The sequence below is a fragment of the Amyelois transitella genome, chromosome 24 (assembly GCF_032362555.1).
Source record: "Amyelois transitella isolate CPQ chromosome 24, ilAmyTran1.1, whole genome shotgun sequence".
In the NCBI taxonomy this organism is placed as follows: Eukaryota; Metazoa; Arthropoda; class Insecta; order Lepidoptera; family Pyralidae; genus Amyelois; species Amyelois transitella.
The window spans coordinates 541662-565738 of record NC_083527.1 but is presented as its reverse complement, the minus strand read 5'-3'; the positions used below and the strand labels follow the sequence as shown (position 1 = coordinate 565738).

The window sequence follows — 24077 nt, the reverse complement described above, 5'->3', positions numbered from 1 at the left end:
CGACGATACAGACGCGCTGAAATGTACCTCTTTACAAATTAAGACATGTTTGCATTTTTTTTCACATTTCATGTTGGTATTATTAAACACACGATAAATGGAATATCACGATAGTCAAAGATTGAATTGGCGAGAAAATATTGATCAGTCAATTTCTAGTTAATTATAGCTTATTTGATGTTTGATAATCAGAAAAACTTACACAGTGACTCAGTTTACAGAATAAACATACACGTGTAGGCAATGTTAATGATCAAATAGTCCATCTTGTGCGTAGATCTTCAGTAACAAAAATAAACTTACATCAGTCAATATTGAAATGATAAAAAACATATCTTTATCAACAGTTTTTTCTTCTCACTACAGAGCAAATGGCAGATGATTTTAGGAATATCACATAGTGTTTAATAAAATTTTGAAATATTTATCAGTACATTAGATTTACGTAAAAGACTTAAAGTGTATAATAGAAGTTTTAACAATAAAGTTATAAAAATAAGATTTTCCAAAAAGATAATTGCAATCTATGAAAAATACAAATAATCCCCATATCGATGAAATCGTTGAACTTCAAACCGTTTACATCAAGATAATTTTTGATCCGATTATAACCATAAAATAGACGAATTACTGTTATAATCTTGCGTGATATACATATACCTAAAACTGAGGAGATATCATATCTTATCTCATTTATAAATAACAATATTATTCGATTAACTGTACAAATATTAGTAGAACAAAAATATGATTATAAGATTTACAAATACTTAGACGTATTACATTCGTGTCGTGTATCCTGGTTAGAATATAGTACAAATATTATAGAAAATTTCATCAGATTGGGCAAATTGATTGTCAGCATTATGATGTCAGTATTGCTTATATATTTCTTAATTTACCAACGAAACCTAATGATATAGGCCCATCATTTGATGTGTCTTTAATAAAAGAACACGGATGGTATGTTCTGACCAATACAGATGCATTGTCCATTTAAACAGACTCTATAATACAACCACAAATTCTCATGACACGAAACATGTGCTCATATCATCATAATCATAAAAAAAATCGCAAATATGTAGAGAAATAGAGGATATAGATTGACAATAATCTGTTCAACAAACTAAACATGAAGACCAAAGGGAAAGGCTAATACTTCTCATCTAAATATATGTTCCCTCTTTGAAAACGAAACATGTGATTTATTATAAGGAACAAACCGAATATCAGAAAGAATGGAAAATGACAATTAATAATTCTGAACGTGATACGAACCACCATTTAGCTAAGAAAAACAAAGGAAGTCACATGTATTCTATATTTATTAATATATATTTTGCTCTTAAAACGAAATCTGATTTATCATTAGGAACCAGTCGCAAACATAGGAAAGTAAATGAACAGACAAAAAAATGTTAATATAATCCTAAATATGACATTAATAAGGCTGTCAAAATGTCAGAATATCATGGTGGAAATTTTTATTAAGTTTGGCATAATGCCGATACACCAAGAAGAAATATGTGATATTATCCAATAGAAACAACAGGAACAAAGGAAAAGGCTATCACTTGTCATTTATATATATATCCTGCTCTTGACACGAAACATTTGATTTATCTGCCGCCTATATTTTTCTCCGCCATTACTCACAAGCCGATAAAACCAGCCCAGTATTGCTGGAGGTCACCGCCTATCAACTTTTTGAGGGCACTGCTCTTCATAGGTCGGGTTCAGATAAACGTCCAAATGTAAATATCTAAACATTCAATATTATTCCACTGTTGTCTGTGACGAAACAACCACGTGACCGAAATCGAGGATGTTTGCGTAGGAGATTATGTTATTAATTGTGTAAGATTTGAAGTACTTATCGATATTCCTAAATCCAACCAAAGCTAGATCGAAGATATTTTTTTAATCGGTAAGAAAAAAAGTATCGATGACCACAAAGTTATATGGAGACCGAAACTAAAATATTAAAAACAAATAAAGGTAACCTTATTGCCTGTTTTTCACAATTCAAAACTGAAGAGATTGTAAATGAAAACGAATCTCATCATAAATAGACGTTAGATGTACCTACAGATAACAACGAACAAAACACAGCTACAAAGGAAATAGAAAGTGTTTCAGATGAAAGAATACAATAAAGTACAAGAACATTAACTGTGGCAGCAGAATTTTTCAAGACAAGTTTTAAACAAAACATAAACCAATTCGACAAAAACTAACTGGAGCAAGTTTGGGTGTTTTGTAATACCAACAAGTTGGACGAATTCTCCATTAAACTTGTTGTACAAAACTGTCAAACAATAAGAATGCGAATGATATATCCAAAATGCCAACCAATCTGATCAGCGGATAAATAATGACATAATCACAAGAGCTTTGAGTAGATAGGGATCCTAAGATAAGATATGAAAATGAATTATCAACAGAAGTTCATATGTTAGTACCTATGATAACCAACAGTTCTCCATTCATATCTTTTCTGATCAAGCCACATCTCTGCGAGGGTTAACAGCCGTTCTACTCTTTCCACTTTTTTTCTAATACCTTGAATAGAATACAATGTTAAATTATTCAGGGTTACACATTGTCACGCGTATGACCTGCTCATGTAAATAACTTATGAAAAAAAAAGACAATAAGGTAGGTCGTGAACTCATCAAATACAAGTGTCAATAGAAATACGTTAATTTAAACCACGCAAAAATGTTTAATGGGCAAAACTTGTAAGTGATGTGCATTTCCTGATATCTTCAAATATGTGATTGTATTCACGGCAATTTTATCTTTATGGATACCAAAAGATAGCGAAAAAATTGGTAGCGCGTCAAAGTAAGAGTGTTATGAGATACAAATTCAACAATAACACTTACATACATACTCGTACTTACATATAGTCACGTATATGCCGTTAGGGGTAGACATGAAAAGGGCGACTAAGGAAATGGCTAATAAACTTTGGATTCTTCTTATCTATTCTTACGAGACTACATTTGTGGTCTACAATCCAATTTCGTTAAATATGATTAAGATTTTACGTTGATGTCAGTCAATGTCCTTTTTGATACTAAAAAATAAACGAACAGCCTCAGTTAGCCTGGAAAAGAATGTATTCTTATTCCAAACAGTCTGCTATGATCCTGTAAGGTTTCGAGTCTGTAAAGATTTTTACAACACGTACCAATTAAAATCTTATTCAAAGAACCAAATAATATGATCATTATTGATCGATGACTTACTTATCATGGAACTGAGCCGTGACAACAAATAAATCGTGACTAATGTTACGTCAACGTAAATACTTATGTTGTTAAATATTGAAAACCTGTGTGAACCGCACAATTCGCTAAATTTAGTCACGAAGTAGCAATAAACACATTTAAAACTATAGACGCACATATTTTACTGCGCCACAGACCGAAACTAAATATACAGTCATTTAATGAAAATAATACTTTTGTTCGTGAAGTACTAAAATTGATTGCGTAATTTTTTTTGCCTATAGATAAATAATGCACCGGGAACAATCTATTCTACTCACAATTAACTTATATGTATAACCAAACGATTTACTGAATGCAAACATTAGAAGAGCTGTAAAGAACAGACCAAAATTATAAAAAATTCAAATTTATTTCATATGCACATTGTACGACTGCAGAAGTTTTATGCAAAATAATCTAAAAATTATGATTATAATTATAATTTTTTTTTACTTTTGACAAAGCTGAAAATCTACATTTTGATTACTTCAGTAGTCATCTTCATTCTGACTTTAGTCCCGGTTGCATCCTCACCACGCTGGCGAGGAGCCCGGGCTATGCCTTTGGATCATGGATGCTGGATTGGGTGAGTCGGGTTTATCATCCAAGCGAGCTCCCATCTGACCACCGCAACCTTTGCAAGTAAACCTAACCTGTATTAGATCGATCATGGTTACACATACAATTGCCTAAACGTGCAGGTTTCCTCATAATGTTTTACCTCACCGTAAGGTTGAGTAGTGTAGGGCATTAAAAGAATTTTATCGACCATAATCAAATCAGTTAAGATTTGCTTCAAACACTGAATGATTTTATCATAACCAGTGTTGATACCATTAAAGAATATATTCATAGCACCTGACCTGTTTCCTATGAATTATAAGCCACGGTTAACAAAATAAGATGGCCGCAATAGGGTTCGGTGACGTTATGTGTTCAGGTGACGGTATTGTGTGTAATAATATATGACGCACGCGCCGTGTTTGTGTAGGTGTCTGCTGTGTTTGAAAAGCTCCAGTGTTCGGGTTATTGTAAGACGGTTTGTTTTAAAGCCACGATGGAGGTGAGATGCAGTAGATGTAACATAAATGATAATATTGTATACATATAGAAAGCAATAGAGAATTCAAATTTCTAAATTTTTAATGTATTAATAATTGACATACATCTTTTGGTTTTTCACTGCCGCCTTCAAAGCGTCGTTGCAGAAGAAGCGGTTACAAAATGCACTGCAGCATTTTCTTCAATATCGTCAACTTCACAATATCCTCACTTAGAATAAAAAACGTGAGATCATCATCATAATGAAGATATTGATACTCTACACTTGAATCTGTACCAATAATTCTAAAGGAGAGTGTCACCACCGTGCTTTGAAGCCAAAAGCTTTAAAATACAGTCGAGAATACTTTATGAATCTCTTTTTTTTTAAAGACGTGGTCAAGTGGTCTCCGGTCTCGTAATCATAGTCATCTGCCGCAACAAGTAAATGCATAGATGAGGCACAGTAGTGGGCGTAACCCGGGTATTATTATAAATAATGTTAATATATTTGCTCTTGTGAATTCACTTACTAGTAATAAAATCTACGGCAGAACAATACAAAAACTGCGTGAGAATAATTCATTAACACAATCTTAAAAAAGTTAGCGAATACATGACAAATCGTGATTCGCAGAAAAGGGCGTGTCTCCATGCAGACCTGCCTCCAATGCTGACAGATTTATAACTACGAGATGACACTTTGGTCGCTAACATCAAAGCAAATGCGAATGTTTGTGTAACCTAGAATATAGACACGACTACGTAGACACAACAGTTGGAATATACTGTTAATGTAGCCTTGCTTATAGTAGATTTGAACTAAAACTATTTTTATGATGTTGTCCTTTTAAGGTTCCATGAAGTTTTCACAAAAGAAATTGGGAGAAATCAAATCAAAAACAAAAGATATCATACAATTACCACCGCACCACTGAGATAAAACCTAAGCATTTTAACTTGAATGGCTGAAATCTTATTCTCTTCTATCACGAACGCTTCCGTATACAACTTGGAGCAGTCTCGTGGTCGTTGTGTGTTTGATAAGATAACAATCAGTACAAATACCAAATTAGTATAAATTGATAGCGCAGTGAGTGAACAGATCACGTACGTCAGATTCGATGTACAGATTGGAAAATCCCGGTTTTGGTTAGATTACAAATAATTTGGTGATTATTTTATTTGACAATAGTTGACATCACCTTCTATAGCAACATTTGGCTTTGAAACAACAAAGTATTTGATTCATAATGAATCAAATACTTATAGAATTAAATATTGATAATTAATTAATATTTATCTTTGTGATATGTTTCCCTGGCGCCCACGCATTGCCAAAGTCTTGTTCCTTTTACATGGTTGGATTTGCTAAGCAATACCCATTTTGACTTTGCAAGATTACATGTATGACTTCTTCAAGTTATTTTACATAAAAGATTTTGCCATACCGAGGTAATGATTACCGCGATTTCATCACCGTGATTATGTATTAGAAGTCAGAACAGAATATGGTTATAGTAGAGGTGAGTCGATATGGCAGTTGGTGATGTGGAAATATGATAAGTTTACTGCGTCATTTTGAAAATATAATGTTCAATCCATAAACTACAATCTTGATGGTTGACTCTTTGTAAATTTTATCATATTATCTTCATAAATTTGTTTTTTGAGCAGCTTTCCCTGAATTATATGTATAATGTAAAATCGATTTCAGGCTTTGAATCGAACAAAACTGCACCTTAAAGTCGAGCGGCGAAGCTTCCTCCTTTCCACACATTCGCGCCAACATCCCATTACTTTTGCAATCCAAATTAGGAGAAACACTAGCACTGGTACGAATTCAGCACTTTTACAATTACAATTGAAAAAATCACGCACTTCAAAGCAGGCATACAACACTTCACACTAAACAAAGAGTATTTTCCGTTGATAAACGAAAACTCACTAAATTCTTTCACGACGGATTCGACAAACGCTTATCACCAGATAACAGAGGAACAGTTAAAGACGTACTGACGCACGAATCAACCGCACGCGACTGAATACAGCGTAGAACATACAACATTGGAGTGATAGCGATTCTGGGTCAACCGGCATTTCACTCACTAATCTGTTCGTCAAACAATTTGTTCAAATCTCGACATTTGTTTACATAGATGACATAATTGTGAAAGTTGACAAACATTTTATGAGACGGAGCGTGATGGAAGTTCTAATCTCAAAAATTATTTAATGTAAGAGGTCACGGATGCCACTTTGGATTCTACTAGTGTGTAGTAAATTTATAGTTATGTTAATTTAAATTTTAAAGTGACAACCTTTGTGTTATGTGAAACGTTGTAAATCTACGCATATGAATAAAATTAACAAATACGAATATAAAATTTTACAGTCGTGGGAATATTTAGTTTTAATTAACATTTATACGAATTATATTGGTCATATAAATATTATTCTATATAAAAAAAAACTATTATCAATTTAGCTTAATACCAGACAGGATGTATAATGTAAAAATATTTCTTTCCCTAACTTGTTTCTTGATAGAACTAGAACATGTAGACAATAAACATGTAATTCCAATATTTTCGTTATCAATTATTTTAACTGCATTTTTAGATATTCTCTCAAAATAATCACGGCAAAAAGTTCTTCTATAAAATTTAATTAAATCCTGCATTCTTACTGATACGTTAATAACCTTGGTAAGGAAGATTCCGACTAAAACTTCTGTATCTTTGTTTAATTTAAACTTTTATGTACGTTCCACAACATTTATTTGTTTTCTTTATCATCGTAACCGAATCATGCGTTTCTATTGTGCCTTAAAAATTGCTTATATATTAGCCTCATACTTGCTATATCGTTACTTTCAATATTCATCTGTTGAATTTCGTTTTCGTTAGGTTAGTTTTGTATAATGAAATAAAAACTTTTTATAAATTAAAGCCAACAATTAAGTCACGTTCATTATATAGCTAATGGAATAATTTATATTTCAGTTTTTAAATTCATGATTATGACGAATACAAACACAATTAAAGTCATGGTTCTTCAAACGGATAGGTACTTATCATTTATTTGTTTAACTTTTTTGATTTATGTATTATTTATACACCTTTTTATTTTATTATAATGCCAAATAGCTGAACTTGGCCCTATCAGTCTTTTCAAGACTGTTGGCCCAGTCGGTACCCCACAAGGGATACCGACGTGATTATCTGTATGTATATAATTTATGTACATCAAGGAAAAAAGTTAGTTACAACTACAACTTAGATAAGGAGACACTTTGTAAAAGGCCACTATTTATTTTATATAGCAGTATATCTTTATAGATTTGAATTTTTAACTCTTTCTCATCTTTACCATTTCTCACCTTTAAATTGTAACCTGGATCTTTTTTTATTTATTCATTAATAAGAGAAGATACATAAGTTTGGGTAGGAGAGGTCGAATGGGGTGTCCGAGTGACATTCGCAATATCCGGTTAAGATCTGCGCGTGACCTGCCGATAAACTGCGGCAATGCCGAGACGTTTTTATGTAAAATAACTGATAGCTGCGGTCTGTTACGGCAAAGAGTTTGATAGCTCATATGTGCGTGTCTTTTTGTTTCTAGCTACCACGTGTTAAGAACCTTATTCTCATCTCATTTCACACTGTATTGTAAACCTTTTGGATAAGTATAGCTATATATAAATATAGACATTTTGTTAATTTCTGTTCACGCGGAAAATCATTAATTTGTGCACTGGATAAGGTAGGTACATAGAAAAAATTCATATATCGAGTAAATACAATTAATTTGGTTGTTTTCTATGATTCGAACTTAGACCTTGTTTCGATCCTTATCTGACTGTTCAATTATATTATATTGTATGGCTAGAGCCATCTGTAACCGCAAATATTCAGTTACAACCGACTTCACAAGTTTATCGTCCGGGACATCACGCCACGTAGTACATTTATCAAAGAACCTTCATTATAATAACGTTTTAAGTGCAAGTCATTTATCGTCAAGAGTACCCGAAACCGCCGAGCTTGCATGAAGAGAGTTATGAATGTGAATGAACCGAGGATCGTGGCAAGAGATGTAATCTCTGCTTACTCCTCCGCAAAAGAGGCGCGTTTTAATTGCAAGTTATTACTGAAGTTAAGTTATTGAATTGAACAAAAAAGAACTGTACCGGAAAAAGGATTGGGATTCTTTTTTTTAAGGCGATGGGCTAGTAACCTGTCACTGTTTGAATCTCAATTCTATCATTAAGCCAAATAGCTGAACTTCGCTTATCAGTCTTTTCAAGACTGTTGACTCTGTCCAGCCCACAAGGGATATAGACGTGACCATATATATGTACGTATGTAGTTATTACAGAATTCGTGTTCCTACACGATGTTGCCTCATGTACAAACAACACTATCACAAACATAAACATTTTTGTGTTTATATAGTAACACCGACGAATTGCGTGATACAAATAATGGAGCAAACATGAATGATGATTTGTTATGTACAGAGACAGATGAAACTAAATGTATATTAAAGACTAGCCGTGCCCGCGACATTGTCCGCGTGAAATAGTTATTTTGGGCATCATTGAAGACCTCAAGGATGAATAATTTTCCCCGTTTTGTTTTCACATTTTCCATTATTCGCTTCGCTCCATATAGTTGCAGCGTGATGTTATATAGCCTAAAGCCATCCTCGATAAATGGTCTATTCAACGGAAACATAATTTTTCAATTCGAACCAGTAGTTCCTCAGATTAGCGCGTTCAAACAAACAATCAAACTCTTCACCTTTATAATATTAGAATTCAGAATTTTTATCACTGATGATGTTAAATGCCGTGTGGTTAGCGACACTTTAAAATAGAACCACTCCATATTTATCCCATGGATGTCATTAGGGGAGACTAAGCGAAAAGCTAATTAACATTTGATTTTTCTTGAAGGCGACCTGAAGAAAATCTTTCATCAGGCTTATTTATGTCAATATTGAGTCAGAGATCGCGCAATTTAAATTCTTAGCTGCTATTGGCTGATGACGTACCACATTTTGTTGTGATTGGTTGATAGCGTGTGACGTTGGAGATGTCGCCACATTTCTACTTCAAAAAAGAGCAACCTGTCGCTATTTGAATCCCATTTCTAACATTAAACCAAACAGCTGAACGTGGCCTTTCAGTCTTTTCAAGACTGTTGGCTCTGTCTACCCCGCAAGGGATATAGACGTGACCATATGTATGTATGTTTATATAATAATGTAACATATCCACTATTAACATATACTCTTTGAATTACCTGGTTGACTGGAAGAAATCCCTCACAGGGATAAGTCCGCTCTTGTACATCGTTATTTTTAAAAAATTGTTATGCACAAAAAAGTATTTACAAACAAACAAACAAACAAACAATATTGGTGTAAAGATGATGAACTCACATGGTAAGTGTTCCACTGCTGCAGCAGGTGATGATGGCAGGCGGCGCACGCCCTGACTGTGCCCTGGGCGTCTTTGGGCCTCGACCGCGGCGGGCGCGGGTGCTGCTCCCCGAATATTGGGAAGTAGGGTTGTTTATTCTGAAAACATTGTCATTTGATTATCATTCTTATTTGCTCAAATTCTAATTCAAAATTTTTATTCATTATTATAGGATACTATCATATCGCTTAATAATCGTCAAATCTTTTGGTTTCACAACATTGGCTGACGTCAAATAAATTATTTAAAACTAAGTTTACTGCCGCGTCCAAGGCGTCAATGCAGTTTGTTACCGCTTGGTAACAAACTGCACTGCAGCGTTTTCTTCAACAACGTCATCTTCACAAATATGCAAACTTAGAATTGAAATGTGGACGTGAGAATACATTGTTCAGATTAATTTATTTATATGAGATTTTAATAATAAATATTTTTTTTGTGGACGGCCAATTTTAAGTAGATTTATCTACAGAGTATACCTACTGAATATTGATTTAAGTTCAAATCAAACTAATCTAATCAAAACAAAATCTAATTTTCAACTTATCATATACAAAATATCCACCAGTATCGTTTATGATGATTATTTTATTTTATCCAACCAAACTCGTGACATTACATTTAGACAACACAAAAACCGTCGTCATACGCCTACGCATAAATATAATAATTCGCAGAATAATCACAATAACTCGCGAGGTGGTAACTGGTTCACAGACACACCCACCGCAAGTGTGAAAAATTCTAAAAATTAGATACAATTTTCAGTTGTCAAGTTGTAAACAGCCGTTCGCGTCACAAGAGGTATTTATATCTAATATATTTCAACGAGCAATTCTTGTATATATATAATCAGGATCTCAGAAACGGCTCCAACGATTTTCATGAAAGTTACAGATTAAAGGCTTTTCGGCTCAGGGAATCGATTTATCAAGGTCCTAGGTTCGAGAAAGGCTCGGTTCCCAAAATATACAAACAATTTAAAAACCGCATTTTAAGAAACTATATCAGCGCCATCTATAACGCCATTGCAAAACTTGACATATATTAAAACACGTTCTACCAAAAACAAAAATCAACCAGGTACTATGTATAAGACATGAAATGCAATATGATTTAGTTGTTTATTATATATATATATATATATTATATAGTTTATTATCCATTAATTTAGAAACTAATTAGGAATAAATATGCGATATATGTATATACACATATATCGCATATTTATTCCTAATTAGCTTTTATCCGCAGCATCGTCCGCGTGAATTAAGCGCCATCTGCAAATAGGCGACGAATTTAGCTTCAACTACAAAAAAACGAATTAAACTACACCTACAAAAAGCGTAGAATTTAGCGCCACCTACAAAATAGTACAGGTAGGTAATATACGCAAATCCCACGGGTACTATAGTTCTTACTGGAATCACTATGACCATCTTCAGACTCCTAACGTGATATTTCAATAAGATTAATTGAGTAGATTACCCGTAAAGAGGTAACAAACAAACAAACTTACTTTCGCATATATAATTTTAGTTGACATGATGAACACAAAGCCATCAGCCACAGTATCTTGTATAGTAATTGCTGTAGTGTAGTTTGTCCCGCCGCTATCTATTCTATTCTACCCACCGGAAAAGAGAGGTGATTTTGTGTATGTATGAATGTATTTAAATAAATAAATACAGCGTTGCCACTCCAACCCCAGTACAACGCTTCTCACCACAGCTAAAAACTTACTTATAATTCATTCGCGTCACACAATATGTTGTCTAAATGATTACCGCTATAGTAATGTTTTATGCAAACCTGACAATTCTCGGTATCGTTCGTTGTGTACCAGAAAATGGAAACAGGTGGAAGGGATTTGCGATCGTATACACATTACACAATGTGTAGTAAAAACCCTTGCGCAAATAAACTTGGGAGTCACCTTTTGGGCGATGGGCTAGCAACCTTGAATTCTAACATTATGTATAACAGCTGAACGTGGCCTGTCAGTCTTTTCAAGACTGATGGCTCTGTCTACCCCGCGAGGGATATATACGTGATTAAATGTATGTATGTATCCTTGACAATATTGTGAAAAAAAATATATCTATAAAATCACGTCTATATCCCTTGCGGGGTAGACACAGCCAACAGTCTTGAAAGACTGATAAGCCACGTTCAGCTGTTTGGCTTGATGATAGAATTAAGAAGAATCCCAAGTTAATAACTTTTACGTCTTACAATATATCTATATTCAAACTTATATAAACGACCAAGTATTAAGTCAAACCTATAGTTGTTCCTCTCGTAAAGGTCTAATTGAACTACCCTAGTAGCAGATAGCCAATAGTTATGAGCACCCACCGTCAGAGGTCGCCGCTGATAAGGGGAGACGTGAGAATATTGTTGACGATCCCAGTTTAATTATAGACAGATAATTATAATGATCGATCCGTAATTATAGAGTACTTTATCCAATAACCTCGGAGGCATTAACATGTTTCACATGTGAATTTCCTTATTCTTTATTATACTTAATCACCTTACACACATATAACAGTGTGATTTTCGCTAGAATGAAATAAAGTCATACATATTTGAAATTCTTCTTCATCGTGGTTACCTTTTCCCACTTTCTACGTGTAGTACTTTCTACGGCACAGTATGTTAGTTTTTTCCAATTACTTCTGTCAATTGCCATCTCACTGGTCACTCCCTTTCTCCTCATACTATCCTTTACGCCGTCCATCCATCTCTTTTTCGGTCTTCCCCTATTTCTTGAACCTTTCACTTCCATATATACATATTTAAAATTGAAAAAAATATATTAAATAAAAAGTATCGTCCCAAATAGCGTTGTGATTCAAATCTCGCTAGAAACCGAAACCGCCGAGCTTGCATAGAATAGAATAGAATAGAATAGAATAGATTTATTTTCAAAATTGGATACAAGGTATCACTTATTGACGTCACATAACTTAAATCTAATTATAACTACTACCGCTTCCAAAGCGCATGTGTAGAAGAAGCGGCGGAACAAACTACACTGCAGCATTTTCATAGGACGTCAATTTACAAATATAGATCTCTTAAATCTAAATCGTGGACGAATGCACATTGTCTACATTAAAAAACATGTATGAATGTAGAACTGATTATGTCAATATGAATATTTCGTCAAATAAAATAAATATAAAATAAAATATGTACATACTGTACAAATTATGTCAAGATCATGTCAAAAATACACAAGCATTTAAGAGGCCATTATGTCCAGCTCGGGCCACACATGTTTATCATTAATATAATCATCCGTGCTGTAATAGGCTTTCCTACAAAGCTCAACTTTAATATACTGTTTGAATTTTCTGTCATTCATTTCAAGAACACTTTTTGGTAATTTATTATAAAATCTTATACAATTAATCAGAAATGATTTCCCTACCTTAGCCAGCCGATGTGCTGGGATCGACAACTTGTAATTGTTCCGCAGTGATCTACTAGTACATTCACCTACTTTTTTGAAAGAGTCTAAGTTTTTCCTAACATGCATGATGTTATCGAATATGTATTGGGAGGGCAAAGTTAAAATATTTAGGTTTTTGAAAAAATCTCTAAGGGAATCTCTTTGTTTAAGACCGTAGATATATCGAATTGCCCTTTTTTGTAAAATGAAAATAGTTTGTATGTCTGCTGCTGATCCCCAAAGCAGTAGACCATATGACATTAAACTATGAAAATAACTAAAATATACTAGCTTAGCAGTTGCCACATCCGTCAAATGCCTAATACGACGAATAGCGTATGCTGCAGAACTAAGCCTTTTAGAAAGTTTTAAAATGTGAGCATGCCATTTCAAATTTGAATCTAATGTTATTCCTAAGAAAGTAGTACTATCAACAAAATCTAATCTTTTACTACTTATACTAATATCCACATTTGTCTGCCGCACATTGGGAAGTGTAAACTTAATGCATTGGGTCTTATTTGCATTTAACAGTAAGTTGTTGATTGTAAACCAGTTAGAGATGGCGGCTAAAGTGCTATTCACATCATCACAGATTTCGCTACGGCGGTTCATTTTAAAAATTAGTGACGTATCATCTGCAAACAACACGATGCCAGTCTGTTTCTCAATCATGCAAGGCAGGTCGTTGATATATATCAGAAAGAGAAAAGGTCCCAAAATGGAACCTTGCGGTACCCCAATTTTTACCGTCGCTCCTTTCGATTTTGTATTATTTAAATCTACCGTCTGTAATCTATTACTAAGATATGATTTAATTAGTTCAACGGCAGCAGTATCGAACCCGTAATGAGCGAGCTTGATCAGAAGAGTTCTATGATCTACGCAATCAAATGCTTTGGTCAGATCGCAAAACACTCCGATGGCATCCTGTGAGTCTTCCCATGCATTGAGAATATGAGTGACAAGAGCCACACCTGCATCTGTTGTGCATTTCCCCTCAGTAAAGCCGTATTGCTGACTATGAAATAATTTATTAGACTTAAAGTAACGCTGCATTTGATTAAGCATGATTCTCTCGAACACCTTGCTCAAAATTGGTAAAATTGAGATTGGTCTATAATTACCAGGATCTGATTTTTCACCTTTCTTGAATAATGGAATTAGTTTACTATACTTCATTAAATTTGGAAATATCCCTTGGTCAACACAATTATTGAATATATATGCTAAGTCCCCAGCTATAATATTTATAATATGACATATCACAACAGCCGACATACCCCAATAATCCTCAGACTTTTTCAGATTAAGTTCTTTAAAGGTATTAATAATGTCAGTAGGGTCAATATTTAAGAATTTAAATTTGGAACTGCAAATGCTGACATTATTTTTAAGTAGTATTTCAGCTTCATTAGGGCATGAGTCAATATTAGAAGTTAATTCCAACGGTATATTTGTAAAAAAATGTTCAAATAAATTTACTATTTCTGTTGTAGAGGTAATTTTCCTATCATTAAATTTAATTTCATTAATATTTTCTTTAAAATTACTTCTACCAGTTTCCTTGTTTATAACACTCCAGGTTTCCTTTGTTTTGTTAGGAGCATTACTTATTTTGTTTTTAATGAACAAAGATTTTGCATGTAGACATACTTTTTTGAAAATTTTTGAATAATTCCTAACATGGTCTACGAAGCCGCTTTCAAATCGATACTGTTTTTGGGCATATAAATCGTACAAAGTCTTTCTACTTTTGTAGATGCCAACAGTAGCCCATTCATTGAATTTAAAGTTATTATTGCATTTCCGTTTCTTTTGTATAAATGTTTTAGAGTACGCATGAAGAGAGTTATGAATGTGGATGAAGCGAAGGAAGTATGCAGAGAACGTGGCAAGTGGAAAGAGGTAGTCTCTGCCTACCCCTCCGGGAAAGAGGCGTGATTTTATGTATGTATGTACATATCTCGCTAGAAAGCCCAATTACGAAGTCAATATTTGCAAATAATGACGTGCCCTTGTTCATAACATCGGAAGTCCATTGCGCACTATTAGATAAATAACTCAAACGAAACAAAACAATGTTATTATCAAAGAAATACAATTATTATACATATTATATAGATAATTTATTCTAAATCGTTCAATACAAAACAGGTTCAAACCGGCGTGAACCAATTTTAGAATCGATACGTTTAATGATAGCACGTAGAAAGACTACTATATTTTCTTGTGCTCCAAAATGTCGCTTGTTGTCGCTTGTCGATTCGATAGGTGAAGTATTTTTTGTGAATATGAAATAAATAATACAGTGGTCACCTTGGAAATTAAAAATAAACCTGGAAAACTGGTTAAGCAAGTTTAAAGAGCTTTATTTGTCCTTAGTCTTTTTCTTATTAATTGCTCTACTTTAAAGCAATTGTTAACTACATAAGCCAGTTTACCAACGGTTGGTCATTCCAAGTTTGAAGAAGAATAGTTCACATCCAAGTAAAGGAAATTATTTGAACTACATATTTTCATAAATACTTGCACATTTTTCTGTAGTCTAAAGAAGTTCAGTACCAACAATATTTTTAATAGTTCTAATAATCTTTTATCAGTAATGGACTGGCGGATAATATTTTTGCGATTCATTATGACACCACGGATCAAAACATTATCTCAGCATGATTTCAACATTCATGTATTTCAATTAAGTCATCAACTTATTAGGTATATTACCTGCTTACAAAACACGTCAGACGCCGTTTTTATCGCGCAAAAATACTATCGCTGTTTCGCTTTTTATAATGTCGTGAAACGGGACAGCGATAGTTTTTTAAAAACGGTGTCCCGTGTGCCATCACGCTACGGGGCAGGTCTTGACGCCATCAGGTTTGATTTGTAACTCAAAACTAAAACCAAGATACACAGGATCGATAAGTAACAAAACATTGAACAAGCACTTAATTAAAAATAAACTTGAATAAGGCCCAGTTTTATTTTTCATCACACATCCATACTCGTTTTTTGATTAGAGAGCAGTAAATTGTACTGGCAAAAATATAATTCATAAATTACAAAATCATTACTAAAAACTTATGTAGCTAAATAATTATATACTACATTATTATTTTTCGCCTTGTTATACAAACAAATTACAATAGGTTTATTATGATCGAAAAAAACTTGACTTATGCAATCGCTGCACTTATTAATTTTAGATAACGGATGATAAATTAATTACAATACAATATTGTAAGGATTATAAAGCAGCACTCGAGATTCCCGTTACAATATTAAACAGCTACTTTAGGACGAGTATTTGTTACATTGTCATTGATAGTAGTCACTATAGTTAGTTGCGTATAAAATAAACATCTATACTAATATTATAAAGCTGAGGAGTTTGTTTGTTGAACGCGCTAAACTCAGGAACTACTAGTTGGAATTGAAAAATTCTTTTTGTGTTGAAGACCATTTATCGAAGAAGGCTTTAAGCTATATAACATCACGCTGCAACTATAAGGAGCGAAGAAATAATGGAAAATGTGAAAAAAAAAACGGACAAAATTAATTCAATGATGCCCAAAATAACTATTCCACGCGGACGAAGTCGCGGACACAGCTAGTTGAGATATATGGGACCAGTAAAAAGTAAGAGATTCTTTCACGCAGGCGTACAATGGAACTGAGAATTTAATATAGGTCAATAAGTGCCCTGTGGTTCACGGCAATTCAGAATAGGCACTAGTGAATAATGAATAATCACTATTTGAGCTAGTGTGCACCACCTAAGACCTCATCATGCTCACCAACAGGCAGATTGAAGTTAAACGCACTCAAATCTATTGATAATTACAAAAACAAAAGTAGACCACTACATACATATTATATTTACCGTGGATGTCGAATGTGGATGATATAAGGCGACTAAGAAAAAGACTAATAATAAACTTGAGATTCTCTTGTAGGCGATGGGCTTAGGAAACCTGTCACTATTTGAATCTCAATTCCATCATTAAGCCACGCAGCTGAACGTGGCCTTTCAGTCTTTACAAGACTGTCGGCTCTCTCTCCCCCGCAAGGGATACAAGGGAGGCTGAAGCATAAGAAATATCCAATCAGAAATATCCAAAAGCTTTATTGAATTAATTTGCGGTTGAAAGCTATTAATCTATATTCCTATAGAAATAACAGAAATTCTTAGTCAATATTAATTAATAGAGGAAAAAATACTACTAATAATGTATGCTTTTAAATGTAAATAATATTTACAAGATTGATATACCACGCCTATACATCACAGCAGATAAGGGCGGTACACAGATAAATAAATAAGTTTATGTTATTATTATAAAAACACGTAATTGACTCCATAAGGGTAACGACTGTCCGTATTGCATGGCGATGTGCGCGGTAGTGGGCAGCGCCAAGGCAACGTTATATTATTAATGCATTGATGAAATTTTTATGGCAAGAAAGGGAGGATTCTATCATTAAGCCAAATAGCTGAACGTGGCCATTGAGTCTTTTCAAGACTGTTGGCTCTGTCTTATCTGTATAATCTGTAATATGTCTAATCTGGCATTTGCTTAGCAAACAGGGTCATACAAAAAGGTAAAAAAAAAAATTGTTGAAATTCTTTTAATATACAAGATCAATTATTTACGGACCGTTCATGTCTTATTGAGTGGTCGATTCTCAGCGCACAGTAGTGTCCGACCGAAGCTTCGGCTTCGGCTTCGGCTTCGGCCACCTTCGGCCAAAAAATCCACCTTCGGCGAAACATTCGGCTTCGGCCCAAAATCCGACCGAAGCCGAAGGTTTCGCCGAAGGTCCGAGCGACCGTCGAGATTGAACGAACTGTTACGAAAGTCATGAGGCGGCGGGGAGTCACTGTCAAAATATCACATTGCTGATTGCATGCATCAAAACAAGTCCGTACGTGTATTTAAACGAGTGTTTTTGTAAGAAATCAAATAATTATTTTTTACCAGTAGGTAAATCACAAAATCACAAACTTTTATCTATACATATAATAAAACAGTAAAAATATTTTGTCTGTACATTTAGTATTTTTGACTGAAATGGATATTCCCTATATCCACTTAGAATGAATAATAGAAAGCAAAAATATATTTTTTTAATTTCTTGTCTGTCTGTATGATCACGATTATCTCCGAAAGTACTAAACTTTCACCAATTGCTTTGTTTTAACTCAGAATAACATTTAAAGTTTGTTTCATCAAAATCGGTTCACTAAAAAAAAGTTATCGACATTTGAATGAACTCAAGGTATCAGTTTGCCTGCAAATAAGTTACGAATTTAAAAATTCAAAGTCATTTATCATTATACGACAGCGACCTATAACATATAAATATAAGTGAAAGGCGACTAAGGGATGGCGATGGGCGAGCAACCTATCACTTTTTGAATCTCAATTCTTTCATTAAGTCAAATAGCTGAACGTGGCCATTCAGTCTTTTCAAGTCTGTTGGCTCTGTCTACCCCGCAAGGGATATAGACGTGACCATATGTATGTAGTCTACTTTAATTTCGACACCAACGCAACGGCCTCGATGGTCCAGTGGTTAGCCCGTGAGACCGTGAGACTGTGAAGTTGGCGGTCCAAGTTCGAATCCCAACAATTGCAAGATATTTCTTTTTATTAAAAATATTTTTTTTTGTATTGTTTGAGTATTTTATTTAAAAAAACTGAAAATCAAAATACTACATATAATAAAACGGTAAAAATATTTTTTCTGTACATTTAATATTTTGACTGAAACGGATAGAGAATTTTTTTTTACATTTTTTGTCTGTTTGTCTGTATCTGACTGTATGATTAAGATTCAACTCGAAATTTACGCGGACGAAGTCGCGGGCAACAGCTAGTTTATCTCTAAACCAACCATCTCTATGATATATCATCAACTTCTATATGAGACAGTCAATATATAAACCTTCAATATTGAGGTTTTGAAATGATTTTAATATTAATTGTAGCTTGTAGACAATATTGAACAAAATTAATTACTGAGTGCTGAGAGAATATAAACCTTCGGCTTCGGCTTCGGCTTCGGCCGAAGGTTGTGGCGATAGCCGATTAATCGGCTTCGGCTTCGGCTTCGGCCAAAAATAGACCTTCGGTCGGACACTAGCGCACAGCAACTGACAAACAAATCAATGGATCAATGCCTGTAGTAAAATAAGTAGATACATTTGAACCGGGTACTTACATATATTTTATGAGTTATAAGAATTTAAATGTAATTTTTGATACACAATTTTCAATATTTAGAACACTAACCAAACACCGCCCATGGCTCGTCCAAAGTTATATGATTGGAATCGTAGAAAAAGTGCGGTAATCACGCATTTGCTTTTTCTACCATCGTACAAAATCTATCATACTCGCCGCCAATGCTAAGGGCTAACAATACACGTCAGTATTCAGAAGGAAACTTGGCGCACGCTACCACCGAGCCCGGCCGGCCGCCGCACAGATAGCGCGGCCCGCAAGGTCCGCTCCGCCATATTTTTATATACAATTTTCAATATTTAGAACACTAACCAAACACCGCCCACGGGTCTTCCAAATTTTCAATTTCGAATCGTAGAAAAAGTGCGGTACTCTCGCGTTATATTTTTCTACCATCGTACGCTATCAATACACGTCAGTATTTAGAAGGAACTTGGCGCACGCTACAACCGAGCACCCGGCCGGCCGCCGCACAGATAGCGCGGCCCGCAAGGTCCTCTCCGCCATATTTTCCACTGCGATAGCCGCGACCCGCCGCCCCGACCCGCGACCTCGGCCGATATCGACGATATTCAATTGCCTGTCCTGTCCAGACTTGATTCGGTGTGACGTAGCAATTTTTGTAGACTTGTACGATAAATGTACGGACGTAAGTCACGTCTTTATCCTTTGCGGGGTAGACAAAGCCAATAGTCTTGAAAAGATTGATAGGCCACGTTCAGCTGTTTGGCTTAATGATAGAATTGAGATGCAAATAGTGACAGTTTTTTAGGCGATGGGCTAGCACCTCGTCGCTTAAAAAAGAACCCCAAGTTCATAAGCCTATTGTTTAGTTTCTTTGAGATTAAGGGAAAAAGGATCACATCATCATCCCTCTTTAATTAAAAGAAACCTAAAAAAAAGCAAGCCGTGTAGTAAGTAACACTGTCGAGCATTTCTTATTATTTGTCTCTTGTTACTAATCAATTAGTTTTAAGTGTAGATCAACTTCTGAATCATGTCATAGTGGCATAACTCAGAAGTCGCTTAGAAGAAGCCGCTTCGCCCGCCCAAATTTGACGCCGACGAATTAGCACCGCCAACAAAGAGGAACGAATTTAGCGCCATCTGCATTAAGAATACAAGTTTTTCGCAAATCCCACGAGATCTATAGTTTTTATCGGGTTGAAAGGTGCCTAGGTGAAATTTCAAGAAGATTAATTCAGAAGATAACCCGTAAAGTGGTCGGACACAAACAAAAAAAAACTCATGAATGATGACATTCTCCAGATGTTTTACCTCACCGTATTAGCTCTCTGTAAGACTCTGTACTATATATGTATTTTACAATATGTCTACACATTATTAATCTCACAAAGTATTTAATCATTTTACTATTAATTAAAAAAAAATAATTGTCAATCATAAGATAGCACGGGCCATACTACACGCATCATACCATTATTATAATAACAAGAATCACCAGTCTCATTAGCCCAATTAATGTTAACATCGTTAGCAAAATCCAATCTGTGACCGCAGATATCATCGGTTCAACTCTGGATTGAAGATCATTAAAGGTTCTTTTATATGTTATAAATAAATCATGATCATTTGTCGTGTGATGCAAGATGTATGCAATTTTCATCACATTAACCTCATGAGCTGCCGAATCCGCGATCCGATTTACACCTGCAACTGCCGCGAGAAATCAATTTTCGAGCGAGAAAGGAGTATTTTCAAAGTTATAGTAATGCATTATTTATTTACAAACTCATTTTTATTCACTCATTTACATTAATACTTAAAATAAAATGAAAACATGGCTGATCAGAGCTTAAGCAGTTGAGGCCAGTGCAATGATCAGTGCTTACTTAGGCAGCAGAGAAGTTAAATACATACATACCTATGGTCACGTCTATATCCCTTGCGGGGTAGACAGAGCCAACAGTCTTGAAAAGACTGAATGGCCACATTCCGCTATTTGGCTTAATGATAGAATTGAGATTCAAATAGTGACAGGTTGGCTAGCCCATCGCCTAAAAAAGAATCCCAAGTTTGTAAGCCTATCCCTTAGTCGCCTTTTACGACATCCATGGGAAAGAGATGGAGTGATCCTATTCTTTTTTGTATTGGGAACCGCACGGCACACATTAGGCACACGCCAATTATTTTTTATGTATTTACGCTCTTTGGACTTTTGAACTTGGCGATCACACATGATAACGTGTGCTCTCCGACACAAACTAGTATTTACAACTGAAATCGAGAGTGTGCCGTGTGGTTCCCGGTACCAATGAAAAAAAAAGAATAGGACCACTCCATCTCGTTCCCTTGGATGTGGTAAAAGCCGACTAAAGGATAAGTTTATAAACTTGGGATTCTTCTTTAAGGCGATGGGCTAGCAACCTGTCACTATTTGAATCTCAATTCCATCACTAAGCCAAACAGCTGAACGTGGCCTACCAGTCTTTTCAATACTGTTGGCTCTGTCTATCCCGCAAGGGATATAGATGTGATTATATGTATGTAGGTATGTATCGAGAATATATATGTATGTATGGATCTTAATCTGTTTATTCATTCAAATTAACTAGTAGTTGTTTCGGGTTAAAAAGTAGTTCTATTTTGGAACAAATATAGAAGATAAGGTGGTCCAAGGGTCAATTTCATTACTGTACCCTTCAACCCCGCGATAAAAATAATTGGCTAATATCTACATAATTAAATTGGCTTCTGTCAGAACACGCTATATGGATGGAAGGTTGAGGTCGAGGTGGTAGCCGGTTCAAATCAGATCATCGATGTAACACTGGCTTAATCAAATGTGAAAGAATATGTAAATTCATGAAAAAAGTAATTCTTTGTTTGAGGACTGTTATAATGTGACGCATCAACCCCATAGGACTTTGTGCAAGAGATTTACGTCTGAGGTAAACATCTAAAAAATTATTGTGCAACCAATGGGGTAGTCTTCGACAAAATTGATTTGGCGAAACCCACATCTTTGCAATTTAATTCATAATCCCTCATAGATGAAGCAATTTAGTAAATATTTAGGTATCGTACAGTCTTTGTGTAAACTAAACAACTTGGGTTGATACAAGTTGATTGATACGATTTGATTAGATTCAAAAGTTTCTTGATAGTCTGCACTGCACGTCAAATGCTGACACAAGCAAATGTTGTATGTGTATGCACTGTACAGGAATTTTGGCAACTGGAAATGTTTATGCCTCAGCGGAGAAGTTTCACGTACTTAATTTACGTATCTAATAAAACAGAAAATATATTTTAATTCATATCTAGTAACCAACGATTGTACAGTCTATGGATAGTTCAAAATAGGAACAGTGACGCCATCTTGTGTCGGAGGTCAAGATCGGCTTCGGATCACGCAAGCGCTGAATATCGCGACGAATCTTATCGTGAAGCTAAATATGGGACGCCTACGAAATATAGTGAGCAATGTTATTTTAAGCAATATTTGCTCTCATTTTACCGCTTACAAATCTCCGTCATAGAATTATTACCTTAAATCGACAGAGCTATCAACGACACAATATCAGAAGTGGGATGCTTCTTAAAAATTATTTTAAATAGATTCTTTTGCCGTGTGGTTCCCGGCACCAATACAAAAATAATAGGACCACTCCATCTCTTTCTCATGGATGTCGTAAAATGCGACTAAGGGATAGGCTTACAAACTTGGGATTCTTAGTTAGGCGATGGGCTAGCCAACCTGTCACTATTTGAATCTCAATTCTATCCATTAAACCAAATAGCTGAACGTGGCCATTCAGTCTTTTCAAGCCTGTTGGTTCTGTCTACCCCGCAAGGGATATAGACGTGACCTGTATGTATGTAATAGATTCTTAATCACTTACCGACTTGTCCTTTGGCTCTTTAGTGTGTAGATTGTACAGCGTTCCACGTTTATACTCATCCCCGCACACGTAACACACTTCCGTCATGGAGTTCTTGTCGGGCATCGAAAGATCGAGAATGTCCCGATCTGAACTCGAATTGGAGTTACCCGAGTAGACGGACACAGTCGACCTGGAATCATATTTTTTATAGGTTTTAAACGACAAATAATAATGATATAATATACGGGACCAATTACACAGATTGAGTTAGCCTCGAAGTAAGTTCGAAACTTGTGTTACGAGATACTAACTCAACGATATTTATAATAAATACATACATATATAGATAAACATCCAAGACCCAGGCCAATCAGAGAAAGTTCGTTTCTCATCATGCCCTGGCCGGGATTCGAACCCGGGACCTCCGGTGACACAGACAAGCGCACTACCGCTGCGCCACAGAGGCCGTTAAATGATACATGGATGTGAGTCATGAGTCATAACAGTGCGGAGTCATGTACCAATGACTTTTTCTTGAGCTATTGACATTAGTTGAATTGCAAATTGATGTTCTTACAGTGGGTAGAGCCAGGTCGATCTACAGGTTCATTACAATACCTGACTTACCCAAACTAGGATCGAACCGGAAATAGAAATGAACGTGGCCATTCAGTCTTTCCAAGACTGTTGGCTCTGTCCACCCCGCAAGGG

General features: G+C 35.1%; 1 protein-coding gene across 3 annotated transcripts in view; it reads right to left on the bottom strand.

Moving 5' to 3' along the window:
• The window catches only part of LOC132903314 (uncharacterized), a 142074-nt gene that overhangs the window by 74823 nt on the left and 43174 nt on the right, over positions 1-24077 (bottom strand). For all 3 annotated transcript variants that reach the window (XM_060951327.1, XM_060951329.1, XM_060951328.1), the window contains exons 6-7: positions 23385-23556; positions 9771-9908 (exon numbers count right to left, since the gene is read on the bottom strand). In XM_060951327.1, the coding sequence (XP_060807310.1) occupies positions 9771-9908; positions 23385-23556 (310 nt within the window). The remainder of the gene's footprint in view (positions 1-9770; positions 9909-23384; positions 23557-24077) is intronic.